Source organism: Lissotriton helveticus, chromosome 7 (genome assembly GCF_964261635.1).
Source record: "Lissotriton helveticus chromosome 7, aLisHel1.1, whole genome shotgun sequence".
Classification (NCBI taxonomy): domain Eukaryota; kingdom Metazoa; phylum Chordata; class Amphibia; order Caudata; family Salamandridae; genus Lissotriton; species Lissotriton helveticus.
In genome coordinates, this window is record NC_136068.1 from 1,179,280,321 (window position 1) to 1,179,298,514 (window position 18,194).

The 18,194-nt window shown below is 51.7% G+C and overlaps 1 protein-coding gene across 4 annotated transcripts in view; it reads right to left on the reverse strand.

The window, feature by feature from the left end:
- Positions 1-18,194, reverse strand: part of HELZ (helicase with zinc finger) — a 1,775,655-nt gene that overhangs the window by 506,436 nt on the left and 1,251,025 nt on the right. For all 4 annotated transcript variants that reach the window (XM_078654323.1, XM_078654320.1, XM_078654322.1 and 1 more), the window contains exon 23: positions 1,396-1,600. In XM_078654323.1, coding sequence (XP_078510449.1) covers positions 1,396-1,600 — 205 coding nt within the window. The remainder of the gene's footprint in view (positions 1-1,395; positions 1,601-18,194) is intronic.

Sequence of the window (18,194 nt, forward strand, 5' to 3'; positions counted from 1 at the left end):
AGTCCTTCACTTAATCGGCTCTGCTGTGGATAAAGTAAAAAGCAACTGACGTCTGCATGTCTGGGTGGCGCCTATATAAGTGAACGAGATGTCCTATCCAGCACCAACAACGGCATGCTGAGCCAAACAGAGCCACAGGGGTACTGTCCATGCAAAAGTTTCCGGATCCAGTCTGACGCCTGGGAAATTCAAAGGTAAGGAATCTGCAGCTAGAAGTCTCTATTAGATTCAGGAATTCAGAAGAGGGTTAGAACAGTAAATGAGAACAAGCGAAGGGAACCATTGCCATCTCAGCAAATAAGTGGCAAGAAACCAAACAGGAAAAATACAGAAATTAAGGATATCAGGATATAATATGAAGCCAGAAACAAGGTGAAAATGTGAGGTAAGGAAGAAACACAAAGCTTCATGCTCCACAGGGCAGTCACAGGAAACCTGACCAGTGTAAAAAGCAATAGAAGGAAACAGGATTCAAAGAATCACTAGTGCACTCAACTAGCATAGAAAGCAGTAGCTCCCAGTAATGGTAGTTGTAGCACAAACTGTGAATGCAGAAGTCAGTCTTAAATCGCTTCGATGAGCTCACACCTACACAGAGTGAAGCGGTACAGGTGTGAGTTAGCTGCAGAACAGGGAAGGCAGGTGTGAACTATTTGCAGAAGAGTGAAGACAAAACGAACCTCCATAATGGATCAAGGATCAGATCTAGTTCGGAAATATGACAGAAATTCATGCAAGGGAGCACCTGGACATGCTAGAAACTGTAAGACAAAGTTCGAAGTATATTAAGATTCACCAAAAGACTCTTCTCCAGCCCTCACGATTGGGTAATACACACAAGTACCATAAAGCATCAGGAGCTGGTAAGTAAATGCTGGAATGTAGTGCAAAGTGGATTTGATTTCCAAGAGAATCTGTAAAGTCTGAGAATGAACAGTGAAGCACAGTTCCAAACTAGTTTTCAAGATGGAGTCAGGGCCACAGAAGGTGTTCAAGTACGGCCATCTGAAGTTATCCTAACACCAGGTCTGAGTCTGAAACATCTGGATTAAAGCCCAAATGTCCCGCACTCGTTGCTGCAGAGGGGAAGCTTTGAACTCCACAGTGTCCAGGATCATCCCTATCAATGGAATCATCTGCAATGTTATCAGGTGGGACTTCAGCTCATTTATGGTGAGCCTTCAGGATGTTAGGAGTTCTGCCATCATCTTGAGGTGGTCGACGGGAATTACAACCAAGCTTTGCTTTCAAAGTGACCTCAAGTAAAATTCACAATCGTTGGTTCACTGTAAGAAACCATTAATGTAGAGTGCTGGCTAGCTAGGAAAAACGCTCAACACACATTTCGTTTTAAGTTCACCTTCCTGCCAACTTTCATTATCAGCTAGATGTTACCTCTGGTGATTGCTGGTGCTGCTTGTTCACACTTGCAGAATGCTGCTGTCTTAATGCCCGTGGAATGAACTCTGGAGCTAGTGGGTTGAGAACATAGGTTTTCTTCAATTCAAGAGCCTCTAACTGAGACTTGATCTGTTCAAATGTGATACCATGAAGGCTTTCATTGTCATGGCATATCGTGATAAATCGCTCCCAAAATTTCCTATACAAATGGATGACAAAAAACATAGGTCCTCATTTTCTAAGAACATTATAACAAGGCTAAATACAATATAAGCTTTCAACAGAAGTCATGGTCAGAAATATAAGTGTGAAGTTTCAGTGCAACTCAAACAATGTAGCTTGTGGCCCAAACATTTTGCAAATCTACTGTCATTTATTGTTTCTTCTGCAATGTGAATTGTTTTTTGTTGAAACTGTGTTGCTTTAGGACACCCATTCCTAAAACAAAGATAAAGCACTGAATTTCACAAATGTATTTGTAAACTTACCATAGTTATTAGATCAAACAAAAAAGTTTTAGAAAAGTGCACATACTGTCATCTGTAAAGCACTCCAAACAATCCTCGCACATTCATTGTTGGTCTAATAATAGGTGGAAAACCACAGCATGGGAGTCACAGGTCATTTAAAGGTGGTTTAACACAACCTCGCTATTCTAACTTTCATAGATCAACAATGTCTTGTTGCCCCTGGCAAGTGTCCAAACATTTTTTCCATGCTGTACCCCTGGAATTGTGAAATTATTTTTTTTTCCCTGGCGGAGGTCCGGAATCTCACCAACAGGGTTTCTTGGGGGGATGCGTGGGGGGGGGGGGGGCGGGGGGGAAGAACAGTGAGCTGCAGATTACACTAGAGATAAAGGGACACGAGTTCCTGGTTTATTACTGCTTGACTCCCACTCCAAACAACCCAAGACTATATACTTCCTGTGTGAGTAAACAAAGGAGGATCAACAGGGACTGGTATCAGAGCAACAGGTTATGTATTTTTACTCTCACTTCCCTACCCAAACACCACAACACAAGCAGTTGAGGGGGGCAGAGATGTGTAAGAAAGTTCTCTGGTAGGGGTTTGTCCTGAAAAATGCCCATGACAGTAGATAGAGTACAATGGCAAAAGCATCTCGACATAAATGAATCAAGGGTACCCAACATTGTTCTGCTCTGGAAGGGGTGAGCACAGTCGCATAAAAGGGCCACCCATTCACACTGATATCAGTTGCTTTCTAGACTGTCCACATCCTCAGACAAATTGATAGGACCAGGGCGCAGATCTCAAGATTTGGAAGTTTTTGTATGAGAAGGAGACCAATTCACAGACCAGAGAGTTTCAATGAGGAATCTGTGTTCTCTATCAGAAAGAGCGTGACAAAAGGCAAGAAATTTGTTCTCCTGGTGGATACTTCAACCACAGTTTATTCGCCTTGAGAACAGACTCCATAGCAGTACCTCCTTTGGTGCTGGTCCTACAAACGGGCATATACCAAAAAGTCCTGGAGGACCAAACGGGGAAAATGCCAGTCATGACAGACTTAACTGTCCAGGCAGGAGTGTTTTTTAATGTGACGATTGCTGCCTGACAGATGCCCAGGACAGGTCCTCCGCATGCTAACACAGTAGTAGCAGCCTTGGCTCTAGTGGAATGAGCTGGCAAGCCTTCAGTAGGCTGCTTCTTAGCTAATCCACAAAGAAGTACAGAGTTCCATTCTAAACGGAATGCGTCTGACCAAGGGCCACTTTAGGAGCTCCAACGCACAAAACTGCTGACATTGTGTGTTCTCAGCGGTGGCAAACAGATTGAGTCAAGGATCGCCCCATTCACAGAGGAAACCTTGTGCCGCCTCCAGATGCAGATGCCCTTATCGATCTGCAAGGTATCAACAACTGAGTTTGTCTGCCTGGTGTTCAGAGATCCCCGCCAGGTGATGCAAGACCAAGACAATTAAGCACCATGTCCAGAGGAGCAGGGCCTCCTGGCTCAGGGTTCACGACCCCAATCTGCCTTTTCTGTTGCAATACCACATGGTTGTAGTGTTGTCAGTGAACACCTGGCTCAGCCTTCCCTTGATGGATGGGAGAAAGGCTTTCAAGACCAAGCAGATGGCCTGCAGCTCTAGAAGACTGACATGGACAAGAACCCTCTGATCTGAGGTGGCCAGCCAAACCCAGAAGTGATGCATCGGTCACCACAGTCAGCTCTGGAGAGGGGTCTGCCAGTGACTCAATCATGGTTCGTCAACCACTACTGCTGGTGTTTTGTAGTCTCCTCTTAAATCTGGACCAGGTCATAGAGATTTCCCTAGTGCTGTGCCCACTAGGACTTCAGTAAACACTCAGTGTCACTCAGGTACAACCTGGTGTACCAGGTACTTTGTGCCCTAGCCTTACACAAGCTAGTCAGGATGGCTGCAGCGCTACAAAATTCAATGTTCACAATTGGTTAGATACAACAGAGTGCCTGGGCAAATGGAATCAGAGTGACACTCAAAAGATATGCCTGGATGAGATCGATGGGCTTCTCTGGAGATGGCGAATCTTCCTTAATGGATATGTCCTTCGATGACTCTAACCACTTTGGCGACAAGGTGGACACATCCCGCAAGTGCAATAGAGAGAGCTGGGCCACTGGGACATGTGCCACCTGGTGCATTTCACCAGCAGGTTGTCGGAGGCTATCAAAACAAGTAGCCTCAAAGGCAGTCTCACTGAAATCCAAGACTGAGGATGAAACATCAGGGTCGTAGCCTCAATAGCCCAGATTCTCCACTCCAGAGGATTAGCGTGGAACTGCACCAGGCCCAGAATGGCTCTGATGAAAGGGAGCATCTGAGGAGTCGGTGTGACTGACGCATTTTGATAGTGAACCCCAGTGACTGCAGGAGGTTCGCCATACTCTGGAGGTGGGTGACGACTGTCTGTGGCGAACCTGCTTCCGCAGTCACTCGTCAAGGTTAGCAGTAACCCCTGCACGTCGGTAGGCGCCGTCGTATGGCTCCCCATACGTCGCGGGAGTTGTAGTCGCCAAGATGACGTCGCTGGAGCTACTTAGACGCGACCGCTGACGACAGTTCTGCACGACTTTCCGCGCCAGGAATGCAGAGCCATGCAAGATACTGACCACTGGTGCATTGAAACTAGGGCCCTGAAAGGGATGACCTAAACCCTAGAAATCAGTTCACGGAACGGGGAGGATGGGTGGGGCGGTAATGAATCTATCACTAACTAGTGTCTCTTACAGATATATTGTTACACAAGTAAGTAACTTGTGCATCTGAAAGAGACGCGTTAGTGATAGATTCCTTACGTTAGAATAGATACACTAGCAATACCAACCCCAGTGGTGGTTCTGCGAACAAAGATCACACCAGAAAGTCACGGAGAACAGAACGGCCAAAGAAGAGGTCTCTCCGGACTTGACTGTGAAGCCAATATTGCTTAGTATAAGTGTACAGCGAGGGCCACGTGGCTGCCTGACAGATGTCTTGCAGGGGGACACCACGTTCCAATGCAGTAGTAGCTGCTGTCGCCCTGGAAGAATGGGCGTGCAACCCCACCGGAGGTTCCTTTTTAGCCAGAGAATAACAGTCTTTGATACACAAGACGACCCAGCATGAGATAGTTCTCTTGTGTACAGCGCGGCCCACGTAGCCAACAAAGAGCTGGTCAACCACCCGGAACTGTTGTGTGCGGTTCAGATAAAAGGAGAGGGCGTGTTTTGGGTCCAGACAGTGGAGCCTCTCTTCCTCTCTGGAATGGTGCAGAGGCAGAAAGAAAGTGGGCAAGGTGACCCCACCAGGTAGGTCGCTCCCCCCTCCGCACAGCACTGCCTGTGTGTCCCTGCCCCAGCTGCCACTGCTGAGTAACCTGCGCCTCATCCCTGGTGGCCAGTGGTAGGCCATAGGTTCGTATCACCATTTGTTCACTGTATTTCATTGCATCTCATTGTATTGCCATCTCTGTTATTCAGTGACTGCCGATTGTCTGTCATCCCCCGCTACCTACACTTGGCCTGTGCCTGCTATTTTCTTCTGTTCCCCTCGCTGTCCCCGTGTCTCTCTGCCCGCTATTCTTCTGTTCCCGTCACTATCCCCCGTGTTTCTCGGCCTGTTTTTGCCTTCTGCCCCTTCCATTGCCCTGTAACTTTGTGCCCGTTTTTGCCTTCTGTTCTTTCCATTGCCCTGTAACTTTGTGCCAGTTTTTGCCTTCTGCCCATTCCATTACCCTGTAACTCTGTGCCCTCGTCATCTCCCGCTCCAGCCGCTGAGTCCCCTGCATTCCCGCCCCCCTGACTGTCCAATTCGCTGCCCCTGCCTCCCAGCTGCTCCTCCCTCCCACCTCCCCAAATATAGCGGCGCCCGTCTGCGCCCGTACACACTTGGACCGCGCTCAGCGCAAGAACCCCTGGACCCCGCACCCGCCACGACGACCGCCACCACTACGATGCAAGAAATGTGCACGCTCTCAACCCCAGATGGACATACACCTGCTTCAAGGCCGCCCCAGAACGCACACAGGGCCCTTTCACCTGCTGGAACTGCAGCTACACCAGCCTCAGAACCGACAAACCACCCACCAAGAAAGACCCCAACCACCTCCAATGCATCCTACTGAACACCCGCTCCACACACTAACACGCCGTCGAGCTCTGGGACCTGCTCGACACATCATCCCCAGACGTCACCTTCCTGAGAGAGACCGGGAAGAACGACTCCTCCGCACCAGACATCGCATAGCCATCCCAGACGGCTACAAGATCACCCGCAGAGACCGCACCAACGGAATCAGGGAAAGAATTGCCTTCGTCCACAAGAACAGCATCAGAGTCTCGACCAGCACCGACGACACTCAGCACCACCGAACACATGCATTTCCAGATCCACACAGACCCCAACTACACCCTCAAAGGCACCCTTGTCTACTGACCACCCGGACCCCAACCCCAGTTCAGCGACTCCATCGCCGACTTCATCAGCATGCACGCCCTGACCTCCACCGACTACATCCTCCTTGGACACCTGAACTTTCACCTTGAGAACAACAATGGACGGACACATTTGCATGCCCTGCACTGGCTGCCAGTTGATTCAAGTCTGAATTTCAAAATGCTGACTATTGCTCATCGGGCCCTGTATGGTACCGGCCCCTTATACCTACAAAAGAGATTCGCCTTCTATGTGCCAGGGCAACTGCTTCGGTCCTCCGCCCAATGGCTGATGCAGACCCCGAAGTTCAAGCGCCAGCGACTTGGTGGCAACTCCTTTGTGCACAGGGCTGGCCTGGCCTGGAATGTGCTGCCCTTAGCCTTGCGGACCACTCAAGACCCATTGATTTTTAAAAAGAAACTCAAGACTTTGCTGTTTTAATCAGACAAATGGACATTCCTTTCTTTCAGGAGCTAGCGCCGGGACACTTTGAGTAGCTGTGCGCTTTAGAAGTTCAATATAACATAACAACAGCAACTCCACAACCCTGATTGAGAACCTCGCCATACTCGGACTGAGGCAACTCGTCATCACACCCACCCACTCCGCCAGCCACATGCTCGACCCAGTCTTCTCCTCAAGCCCGCACTTCTTCAACCACACCACCAAACTCCTCTGGACCGACCACCGCTGCATCTACTTTACCTTCCAGAAACCCACCACTGATCCCCCACCGCTGCTGGAGCAAAATCACTGAAGAACAGCTACATGCAAACCTCGCTCTCAGCGCACACCGACTATGCGGCCCACAGCCTCAGACGCTGGATCTATGACTGCGCCAACACCCTCGCCCAGCTGAAGAAACCCTCCAACAGAGACAGCAACAAGAGGGCCAGCTGGTTCACCCCAGAACTCCTAGCCTCCAAGCAACTTGGCGGAAACTATAGAAGAAATGGCACAGTGAACAGACTCCAGACAGCCAAGCAGCACACAAGGACGCCATCCGCAACCACCACCACCTCATCAGGGCTGCCAAGAGGACCTCCTTCAAAGACCGCCTCGACACCAACGAACACAATAGCAAGGAGCTCTTCAACATCGTGAAGGAACTCTCAACCCCAACTCCAACACCAACGACATCCCGCCGTCGCAAGCCCTGTGTGACTTTCTCGCCACTTTCTTCCACCGCAAGATAGCAGACATCCACAACAGCTTCAACACCCACACAGCCCCAACAGGCAGCAACACAACAGACTCTCCGCACACCATCGACAACGACCCCCTGCTTGCCCGGACCAGTGTGAGCATCGATGACACCATCAAGAGCACAATCCACTCCGGCTCTCCGTCAGACCCATTCTCACACCAAGTCTTCAACAAAGCAAGCAGCTCCATCGCACCCCACCTGCGGAACATCCTCGTCTCCCTCGAGACCTTCCCAGAAAGCTAGAAGCACGCTGAGATCAACACCCTACTAAAAAAAACCAAGGCAGACCCAAGAGATCTCAAAAACTTCTGCCCCCATCTCCCTGCTCCCGTTCCCGGCCAAGGTCATCGAGAAGATCGTCAACAGACAGGTATCCCAATACCTCGAAGAGAACAGAATCCTGGACCCTTCCCAGTCAGGGTTCCGCAGCAACCACAGCACCAAGACCGCCCTCATCGCCGCCACCGACATCAGGACCCTGCTGGACAACAGTGACACACGCAGCACTCATCCTCCTTGACCTCTCTGCCGCCTTCAAAACATTCTGCCACCACACACTACGCGCAAGCCTCCACGCCGCAGGGATCCAAGACAAGGCTCTGAATGGACCACCTCCTTCCTCTCCGGCAGAAGCCAGAGCGTCCCCCTCCCCCCATTCTGATCCGAAGCCTCCGAGATCATCTGCGGCGTACCCCAGGGATCCTCCCTCAGCCCGACACTGTTCAACATTTACATGGCCCCGCTCGCACACGTCGCCCGACAGCACGACCTCAACATAATCTCCTACGCCTACGACACTCAATTGATCCTCTCCCTCACCAAGGATCCCATCACCGCCAAAGCCAACCTCCACGAAGGAATGAAGACCGTCGCCAACTGGATGAAGATCAGCCCTCTGAAGCTGAGCTCTGACAAGACGGAGGTCCTCATCCTCTGCTCCAACCCTTCAGCCTGGGACGACTCCTGGTGGCCGACAGCACTGGGGACAGCCCCGACACCCACCAACCACGCATGCAACCTGGGAATCATCCTTGACTCAACGGTCTCAATGACCAAGCAAGTCAACGCTGTCTCCTCCTCCTGCTTCAACACCCTCCGCATGCTTCGCAAGATCTTCAGATGGATCCCGACAGATAGAAGAAAGACAGTCACCCAGGCCCTCATCAGCAGCAGACTCGACTAAAGAAACGCCCTATATGCGGGAGCCCCGACCAAGCTCATCAAACTACTACAACGCATCCAAAACGCCTCGGCACGACTGATCCTCGACGTACCACGCCACGGCCACATCACTCCCACCTGAGAAACCTTCACTGGCTCCCCGTCAACAAGAGGATATCCTTCAAACTCCTCATCCACGCACACAAGGCTCTCCACAAGACCGGCCCAGCCTACCTCAACAGACTACTTTCCTTCTACACCCCCAACCGCCAGCTTTGCTCTGCCTACCTCTCACTCGCCACCATCCAGCGCATCCGAACAACCACCGGCGAGAGATCCTTCTCCCACATCGCCGCCAAGACATAGAACTCCCTCCCACTGAGCCTACGACAGACCCAATACCTGCTGACCTTCAGGAGGACACTCAAGACCTGGCTGCTCGATCAGTAGCGCCCCCCCCCCCAACCTCCCCAGCTCCATGAGACCCTCGCGGGTATGTAGTGCGCGTTATAAATGACTGATTGATTGATAGTCTGCCCAATGTGAAAAGCAGTGACCACTTTTGGCAAGAAGAAAGGACGAGTGTGAAGCACAACCTTGTCCGTATGGACTGTCAGAAAAGGAGGCTTACAAGAAAGAACCTGAAGCTCACTCACACGCCTAGCGGAGGCGATAGCAACCAGGAAAGCAGTCTTCAAAATCAACAAACGAAGAGGACAATTGTGGAGCGGCTCAAAGGGAGTGCACATCAAAAACGTAAGTACCAGATTCAAGTCCAACTGTGGCATCACAAACGGAATAGGAGGGAAAAGGTGAGTAATGCCTGTGAGAAATCTATTAACAACAGGGCACTTGAAAAGAGAGGGCTGATCAGGAAGTCTGAGAAAGGCCCAGATTGCAGAAAGGTAGCCCTTGATAGTGCTCAGAGCAGAGCCCTGCCGGGCCAAAGAAAGAAGGAACAAAAGGACCTCTGAAAGAGGGACAGAAAAGGGATCAACAGCCTTTGCTGTACATCATGCCACAAAATTGTTCCACCTGCAGGCGTATACCGATTTAGTGGAGGGACACCTGGCTGCCAGAATGACATCACAGACTTCAGGAGGTAAGTCAAATGGAATAAACTGACGCCGCTCAATCTCCAACCATTTAGGTGGAGGCTGGACAGGTTCGGGTAGAGGACCGTCCTCTGCTGCTGCGACAGAAGATCCTCCCGAAGAGGCAGTCGGATCGGGGGAGCCATGCTCATACTGAGTAGCTCGGGATACCAAACTCTTCGAGCCCAGTCCAGTGCCACAAGAATGCCTTGGGCACGGTCGCGCCTGATCTTCTTCAGCACACTGGGTAGAAGTGGAATAGGCAGAAGGGCGTACAATAGACCGCAGCTCCACTCGCGCCGAAAAGAGTCGCCGAGCGAGTTGCGCCTTGGAAATTCCAACATGCTGAACAGCTGGCATTGCGCGTTCTCTTCGTTGACAAAAAGATCTAACCAAGGCTCACCCCACCGTCGAAAGGGACCTTGCACCACCTCAGAGTGAAGACGCCATTCGTGATCCATCATGCACCAGTGGATGAGTTTGTCCGCCCTAGCATTCAAAGAACTTGCCTGGTGTTGAACCGTCAAAGAAATGCCTTGACGTTCCAGCCATGGCCAGAGGCGCAGAGCCTCCTGACATAGGGTCCGCGACCCCACCCCGCCCTGTTTGTTGCAATACCACATGGTGGTGGTGTTGTCCTCGCGACCACTGTGAAGGAACCGGATGGCCGTTTTCGTACAGAGGGCTACAGACTTTGCCCACAACTTACTGATTATACTAATGATCACTGATCGTTTATTTGACTTGACCGTGTGTGGATAATATATACAGACACAGTTTTTGATAACGCCAGATCTATCACTAATTTGGTTGTTCCAAACACCTTTGCATGTTAAATCACCGACGCATATGAACATGCTTTGACATCTATTGGCATACATTATAAAACCACGGACAACGTGAATCGTGTTATCAATAGACGGTATCGTCATCGTTGTTCTTTTAAAACTGACATGAACTATCGCTACATACCATCGAAAGATACAGACTATGATAAAGCCCTGAAGAAGTCCCATGAGGGATGAAACGCGGTGGCGGCCAGCAATTGTGTGGTGCTTTTAAAAGAATAAAGTGCTTTGAATTAAACGAATATATTGACTACAATCAAGTATTGCGACCATCTGTTATGTTCATCTGGGAAGCTATTTATTAATATATTGTGCTATTGCTTAAATACGATGTACTAGGACAGATATACGAAAAATTAATTGTTGTTCTCGGGTGCAGTCAATCTTTTTGTGTTGTCTGTGAACACCTGCACTACCTTCCCCTTGACAGAGGGAAGGAATGCCTTCAGTGCAAGAAGATCGACCGAAGCTCCAGAAGATTGATATGGATCCGGGACTCCGCCGGAGACCAGATGTAGGATGGTGGATATCTGACTATGGTTACCCCCAACTTTTTGCCTAGTGTTTAGCTGTTTTTCGACCTAGTTGGCCTGGGGCCCTGCTATTCAGGACCCCAGACTAATTGCTCTCTCTGTAAAATGGACTCCATGTACCTTAGGTACATACCTAATTGGATGCTGGGTCACCTTATCAGCCCCTGTACAGTGTGCCTTAGGTACCCAGGGCATAGGTGTACCCAGGGCCTACCAGGGGCTGCAGCATGTATTATGCCACCCCTGGCTGGCCATCCAAAATTGACACAACTGGCTGCTAAGACAGCTGGGGCAAGGTGGTGTAATCACCCTTTGCTATAGATATAGTATACCTATATCTAACCCTAAAATGGACACATATATTCCTATCAGTCACTCCTATGGCAGGCCTTATGAATCCTGAAGGCAGAGTGCTTGGAATTATGTGAGACGGTGCTCTAGCATGAGCTGAGCCTGTCTGCAGCTTGCGGAACCAAGTCCTAATAGCTGTTCCATGATAACGCTATACCATATACTCTTAAGTGCATTATAATCCTCGCGGTTGAATGCTAACTTTGGTATAGCATTATCAAAACATGTCGAGTAAGGTGTCATACGAATTGGAATACTACCCCCTCCCCAATTCTGGCGACGGGGGTAGCATTCCACCCTTCTAGAGGGACACGACATGTATGTGAACCACGGTTAAAGTTCAACGAAGCCTCAGCATCACAAAATGGATGCTGTCACCACAGACACAAGTCTGACCTCCTGCTGCTGGGAGTCCTTCCAGCGAGGGAGACCTGGACAAAGGGTTTCCTGCCTTGGGAGGTGCTAGCACCACCCCAGACAGGATTTTGTGTATTAGGTAGGACCGGCCTGAAAGGAATGAGACATGCCTGGGGCACACAAGGTGCCCTGTGCATACACCGGTTCAAACCAGTTGCTGGGGCACTCCAGCCCTAGCTCTGGCGCGAAACCGGACAAAGGATAGGGGGTGTAACCACACCCTTCCTGGTCCCACTCATGGGAGGGACCTAATCACTAGTGCAGCCCCCTTTAGGAGAATAAAGGTAGGAGCTGGTCCCATTCCAAATTAGATTATCCTGAACAACTTTACAAGAAGAAACTCTGGACTTCGACGTTCTGCTCCACAGAAGACTGAAGAATCTCCCTTGTGGGCAAGGAGTGTCCACCCTGCAACTGCAGGCACCATCAAGCGTCCTAGAGGTTCACTTTGTCGTCCTTCCTGCCGGAACCAGACTTCAGAGCCCGACGAAATCCGGACTTCCAGACCTCTCCGACCTCAACCTACATCTGCAGCACAGCTGAGATCCGTGGGTGCGACGAGACACGTGGGACCGGCCATCTTGAAGAAACTGCACTTCGCTTCCAGCACGACTTCAGAGGCATCCTCGAGAAAGTGCTTTGGGGATTGAGAAGCCCCAGCCCCGAGTAGCTCCTGCACCGAAGACCAGCCAGCCAGCATCCACGAGATCTGCGTGGGGCCCTTTTGCTTGATTGCTGCTTGACGCGTTGTCTGGTCACTTGCCGGCTGGCTAGTGGCCTCCTAGACGACGATCCTTGAAATCTTCACTGCTGGTCTGCTTGCTCCAGACTGGCCCTTGCTTCCTTCCAAAAGAGAAGTACCCCGGGCCCTCCTGGTCCGCACCAGACGCCGTTTCCACTCACCGCGTGGGTTGCCTTTGCCAAGGCCTGTTGACTCCAAATCCGGATCAGTAACCGCCGACAGCGAGAGCCTGCGTGGGACAGCTCGTACCTCCATCCGGGTCGTCGAAGACACTTCCTGGTCCACGTGGCTGCAGAGACAAGTGTCCACTCTTCACCTGATCGCAACAACAGCATCTGGTTCCCTCCTGGTTCCACACCGGTCACTGGCTAGTGACTTTGAACACTGTCCCCTCTGCTTTCAGGTCATCTTCTTCCTCGATCCACCCCTGGATCACACCGGGCAGCTTCCACTTGGTCGCCTGCAGCATCTTTCTTCAAGGCTCCATAGACTTCGACGCGGAAACCCGACACACTTTGACACCTATGCACCCGCAGCCCGTGGGTGAGGTAACAAGAGCATTTCGGTGCTCAAGGGTAGATTAACTCTCCTAGTGTCCAGATTTCCAGTCGTTTTAGTCCTACATAGTAAAGACTGTCCGTACTTACCTTTTTCGTAAACTGTACTGTCCGTTGACTTTGTTCCGCATCTCGCGTGTGAGTTCACACTCTGCACACGCGTCCCGTGGGCCTCCTATTACTTACCTGAGGTTAGGATAGTGTAGTCCCAGCGAACCTACAGCCTCTGGACAGCTCCATTCCTTCTATCGATTTCCTTATACCATTTACTTAGTATATGGTTTGTCGTGCCCCTAGGTCACCATTGTAATTTTATGAAACTTATCGTATTTTTCCTAAGAGATTGTCATGTACTTAGCCCTCTGACCTCATTAATAACAAACACCTCTGAACTCTTTATAAGTATACTGTTTATTTTTATAACAACCTGTGTGGTGTGCTTTCATCTGGTATTCAAGGGGTTATATTGTGGTAAAACAGCTGGCTTCACATGCCAAAAGAGTTTAGCCTAAGACTGCTTTGTCCATGCTACCATTAGGATAGCTGGTCTAGAAGGTTGGCTTACAACCAATCACAATAAGGGTTGTTTGGACTGATACAAGGTGATCACTAGAACTAGTGAGCATCATATATCAGGTCAACTTCTCACACCAGAGGCCTCTGATCTCCGCCTCTCCCATGTGGCCACCCCATCCCAGGAGGGACGCATTTGCCACCACTGTGTGCTCCGGTTGGGGAAGGAGGAGGGATCTGCCGCTGACCCAATGCTGATTCGTGAGCCACCACTGCAATTGTTGTGCATTGCCCTGGACGTAGTCGGACAGGTTCCCCTAATGCTGCTCCCACTGGAACTTCAGGTCCCACTGCAGAGCCCGCATATGCCATCTGGCATGGTTGGTGAGCAGGATGCAGGACCCCAGCAGCCTCAAGGTCATTCTGACCGAAACCCGGGACAAGGGCTGAAAGATCGGAATCATAGCCTGAAAGTCCCTGACTCGCTGTTCGGGAGGATATACCCGAAACTGCACTGTGTCCAGAACCGCTCTGATGAAGAAGAGCGTGTGACTTCGGCAAGTTGACGGAGAACCCCAGCAAATCCAGGAGGACGGCCGTGGTCTGGAGGTGGGAGATGACTGGGGCGAGCCCGCCTTCAACAACCAGACGTCAAGATTGGGAAAGACTGAAACCCCTGATCTGCGCAGATGAGCTGCGACCACCGCCATCACTTTCGTGAACACCCGATGGGCGCTTGTAAGGCCAAAGGGAGGCACGGTCAATTGAAAATGCTCCTGCCCTACCATGAATTTTAGGTAACGCCGGTGGGCTCGCCGGACGGGAATATGAAAATAGGCGTCTTGCAGGTCCAACGCTACCAACCAGTCTTGTGGGACGAGGGAAAACAAGACCTAAGCAAGTGTGAGCATCTTGAACTTCTCCTTCCAAAGGAAGCGATTGACATTCCGAAGGTCCAAGGTCCAAGATAGGACACAGGCCTTTGTTCTTCTTTGGAACTAAGAAGTAGTGTGAGTAACAACCACAAACTAATTCTGCCATCTGAAAGCGCTCGATGGCCCCCTTGGCCAAGAGGGCCGTAACTTCATGCTGCAGAAGTGTCAAGTGATCCCCTGACATTCGGTGGTACTGTGGTGGCATGGCTGGAGGGGTAGACTCGAAGGGGAAGGAGTAGCCCCTTCGGACCAGTTACAGAACTCACCTGTCCGATGTGATGGTGCGCCAGTGGTGGCGGTGATGGCGAATCCTGCCACCCACTGGCGTCTGGTAGGTCGGAAACACCGGACTAGGAAGGTTTGGAGGTAGAGGCTGCAAGGGGGTCGTGGACTGACCTGCACGCTGGCACCATGACCCGCCTCTGCGGGTCCCATGTCCGCTGCTGTGCTGAAACTGTAGCTGAGCAGGCCTGTGGCTTTGAAACGAACGTGCTTGGGCGCACATTCCTTGGCCACGAAAGTAGCAAAAAGCAGGAGTGGAAGGAGTGCGTGTGCCCGAAAGGCGTAAGGACTTGGCTGTAGCCCGCAAGTCCTTAAAACGTTCCAATGCGCAGTCTGCTGTATCGCCGAACAGGCGAGTGTCAAAGGGCATGTCCATTAACGTGTTCCAACATCCCCACAAAAGCCGTCCTCAGTCAGGCGTGACGGCGTAGCGCCACTGTCGTTGAATTCGCCCTGCCCAACGAGTCAGCAGTGTCAAGACCACAACGGATGCTGAACTTGGCTGCGTCTCTCCCCTCAGCAATAGCTTGGAAAAAATTGTTTGAGCCTCCACCAGACACTGAGGCAGCACTTGCGCAACCGTATCCCACAAAGTATGGTAGTAACGGCCCAAGAAAAATGCGGTGTTCACAGGCCGCAGGCCTGAACTGGCGGAAAAGAAAATAATCTTCCCAAATTGCTCCAGTTTCTTGGATTCCCTGTCCGGAGGTGCGGAAGGGAATGTGCTTGGGGTCACAGAGGCTTGGACAACCAAGCTCTTGGGGGTGGGGTGTTGGGAGAGGAAAACAGGGTCATCCAGGGCCGGGCGATGTCATTGGGCCACTTTCTTGTCCACAGAAGCCCCTGTGTTGGGCCTGGACCAGGTGCCCAAAAGAACGTCAGAGTGCATCGTTAAAGAGCAGCAGCGGCTCTGTAGTAGCAGAAGCTGGCTGAAGCAGAAGCACCTCTGTCAGGAGATTAGTCCTGACGGCCACAGTAGGGAGTTCGAGGTGGAGAGCCTCGGCTGCCCTACGCAACACCATAGAATATGACCCACCCTCCTCCATAGCCACGGTAGGAGACAGTGCGCCAGGTTCTGGAGAATAATCCTGGTCACCTGCATCCCTGGATTATCATCCCAGTCCAGGTCTTACTCGCATTGGGCTGCGAGAGGGTCCTCAGACCCCTCCCAGTCCTCCCCGTCCCTCCATAGCCTGTGGAACAGGTGGAACATATGGAGGTGGGTCGACATAGGGAAATAAATTCATAAAACGACGTCCTAATCCGTATCGGTCGACACCCTTCCGGCACCTGTCCCACGCTGGGGAGGGAGGCGCGGTGGGAGGCGGGGACTTCGTTGGGCGGGTCTGCGGCCGGCGCCAGCGATGCTGGTGGAGGTCATACAGGGCCAACCGGCATGGACGGGGATCCCTCGGCGTCAACAACGTCGGGCCAGAGCCGGCGACGTCAAAGGACGAGGACACCCAGCCGGGCCCGTAGGGCCAGACGGTGCACCGGCGGGATCAGACGGTACGAAGACACGTGACATGGCTGACAGGAATTTCTGCAGCTGGGCCGGAGTCACCGATGGACCCGGAAACGGTAGGTAGGTCATCGGCAACTGCGTAGGCTCTGCTGGAGCCACAGGGGCGGTGCCACCTGCACCACCCTTAGCAGCGTTGCGCGACCGGCTAGGGGAAGGCGAGGGGTGACTACGCTTCTTCGCCTTCTTGTGCTTCGCCTTACCATACTCCGAGTGGGGAGACTTCAAATGATGGTGATGGCTCCATGCCGGTCCCTCGACCTCCCTCGGGACCGGGACCTTGAAGGGCGCGGAACAGACTCCCGGGCCTCCAGCGACTTTTGGGACTGCTCCCACAAAGTTATCGGAGCCATGGCCCGGCAGTGGGGGCACCACTCGGAGTTATGGTCGTAGCCCAGGCAGTAGAGACACTCACGGTGCGGGTCCGTCACAGACATCGTGCGGGGACAGGCCGCGCAGGACTTAAAACCGTGCACCCCTATGCACCTGTATGATTGATATAAACTTGAAAACAGAGACAAAAAGTCCCCAAAAAACTCAGTCAAAAAATGACTGGGGGTACCGCTCTCTTCGGATCTGCGCTTGCAGGCGCGGAAAAAGAAACAACTGATGTCAGCGCACGTCTAAGTAGCTCCAGCGACGTCATCTCGGCGACTAAAACACCAGCGACGTACGCGGAGCCGTACGACAACGCCTACCGACACGCAGGTGTACTGCTGACGAAAAAACTTAACGGATCCAGTCTGACGCCTGGGGGTATTCTAAGGTAAGGAATCTATCACTTACGGGTCTCTTTCAGATGCTTCTCATTGGAGCAGGTGGTGCCTTATCCTGCCGCCTACAGAATGACCGTGCTGTGTCGAGGGCATGCTAAATGGTCTTGGAGGCTGCGGCAGCCAAGGGACAGGGGGACTGGACAGTAAACTGGCTTTAAGTGCCACATCCTCAGCCAAGAAGAGGCTCGGATGCCTGATTACCGTGGTGTATGGCTGGTATTGCGGATGCAACTGCAAGTCCACACTGTAACCACAGAAGGTACAAAAGGAGGAGTGCGGTTGGCATAGCATCAGGGAGGATCCCAATGACCGGGCAGTGACACATCTACTTATTGTGCTTGAATGCTGTATGAGTCTCATCACCGAACAAACGAGAGCTATCAAAAGGCATGTCAGACGATTGGACGTCCCCCAAGAAGCCAGCTGATCCCAGACAAGTGTGGCAGCAAAGTGCCCCCGTGGAGTCGAGGGCCCTCTACAGCAAGTTGGTAGTGTCCAAGCCACACTGGATGGTGAACTTTTCTGCATCCCGGCGATCAAGAATGGCTTGGTTGAGTGTGGCTCGGGTTTCCCCTGAGATCATGGGGAGCACTTGGGCAACCATGTCCCACCATGTCCCACAAGGTGTGGGTGTACTGGTCCAAAATGCATGCAGTGTTCACCGATCTCAATATTAGGCTGGTGCTGGTGAAAGAGTCAATTCTCTCTCCAAAGGTGTCCTGCCTCTTGGATTCAGTGTGTGGTAGGAGTGGTAGGGTATGTGCTGGGATTTTGTTTCCGGTCCAGGGAAGACATGGCTTGGCAGTTCAGGCTGGACTGTTCCCATGAGGCACAGGGTCAGACTGATTTGCATATAGCCATGTCTGAACTGGGGTGGCAGAGTGGGCTAAAGAACGGTGATGGATTAAACCCAGATCTTTTGCCTGGTGTGAGT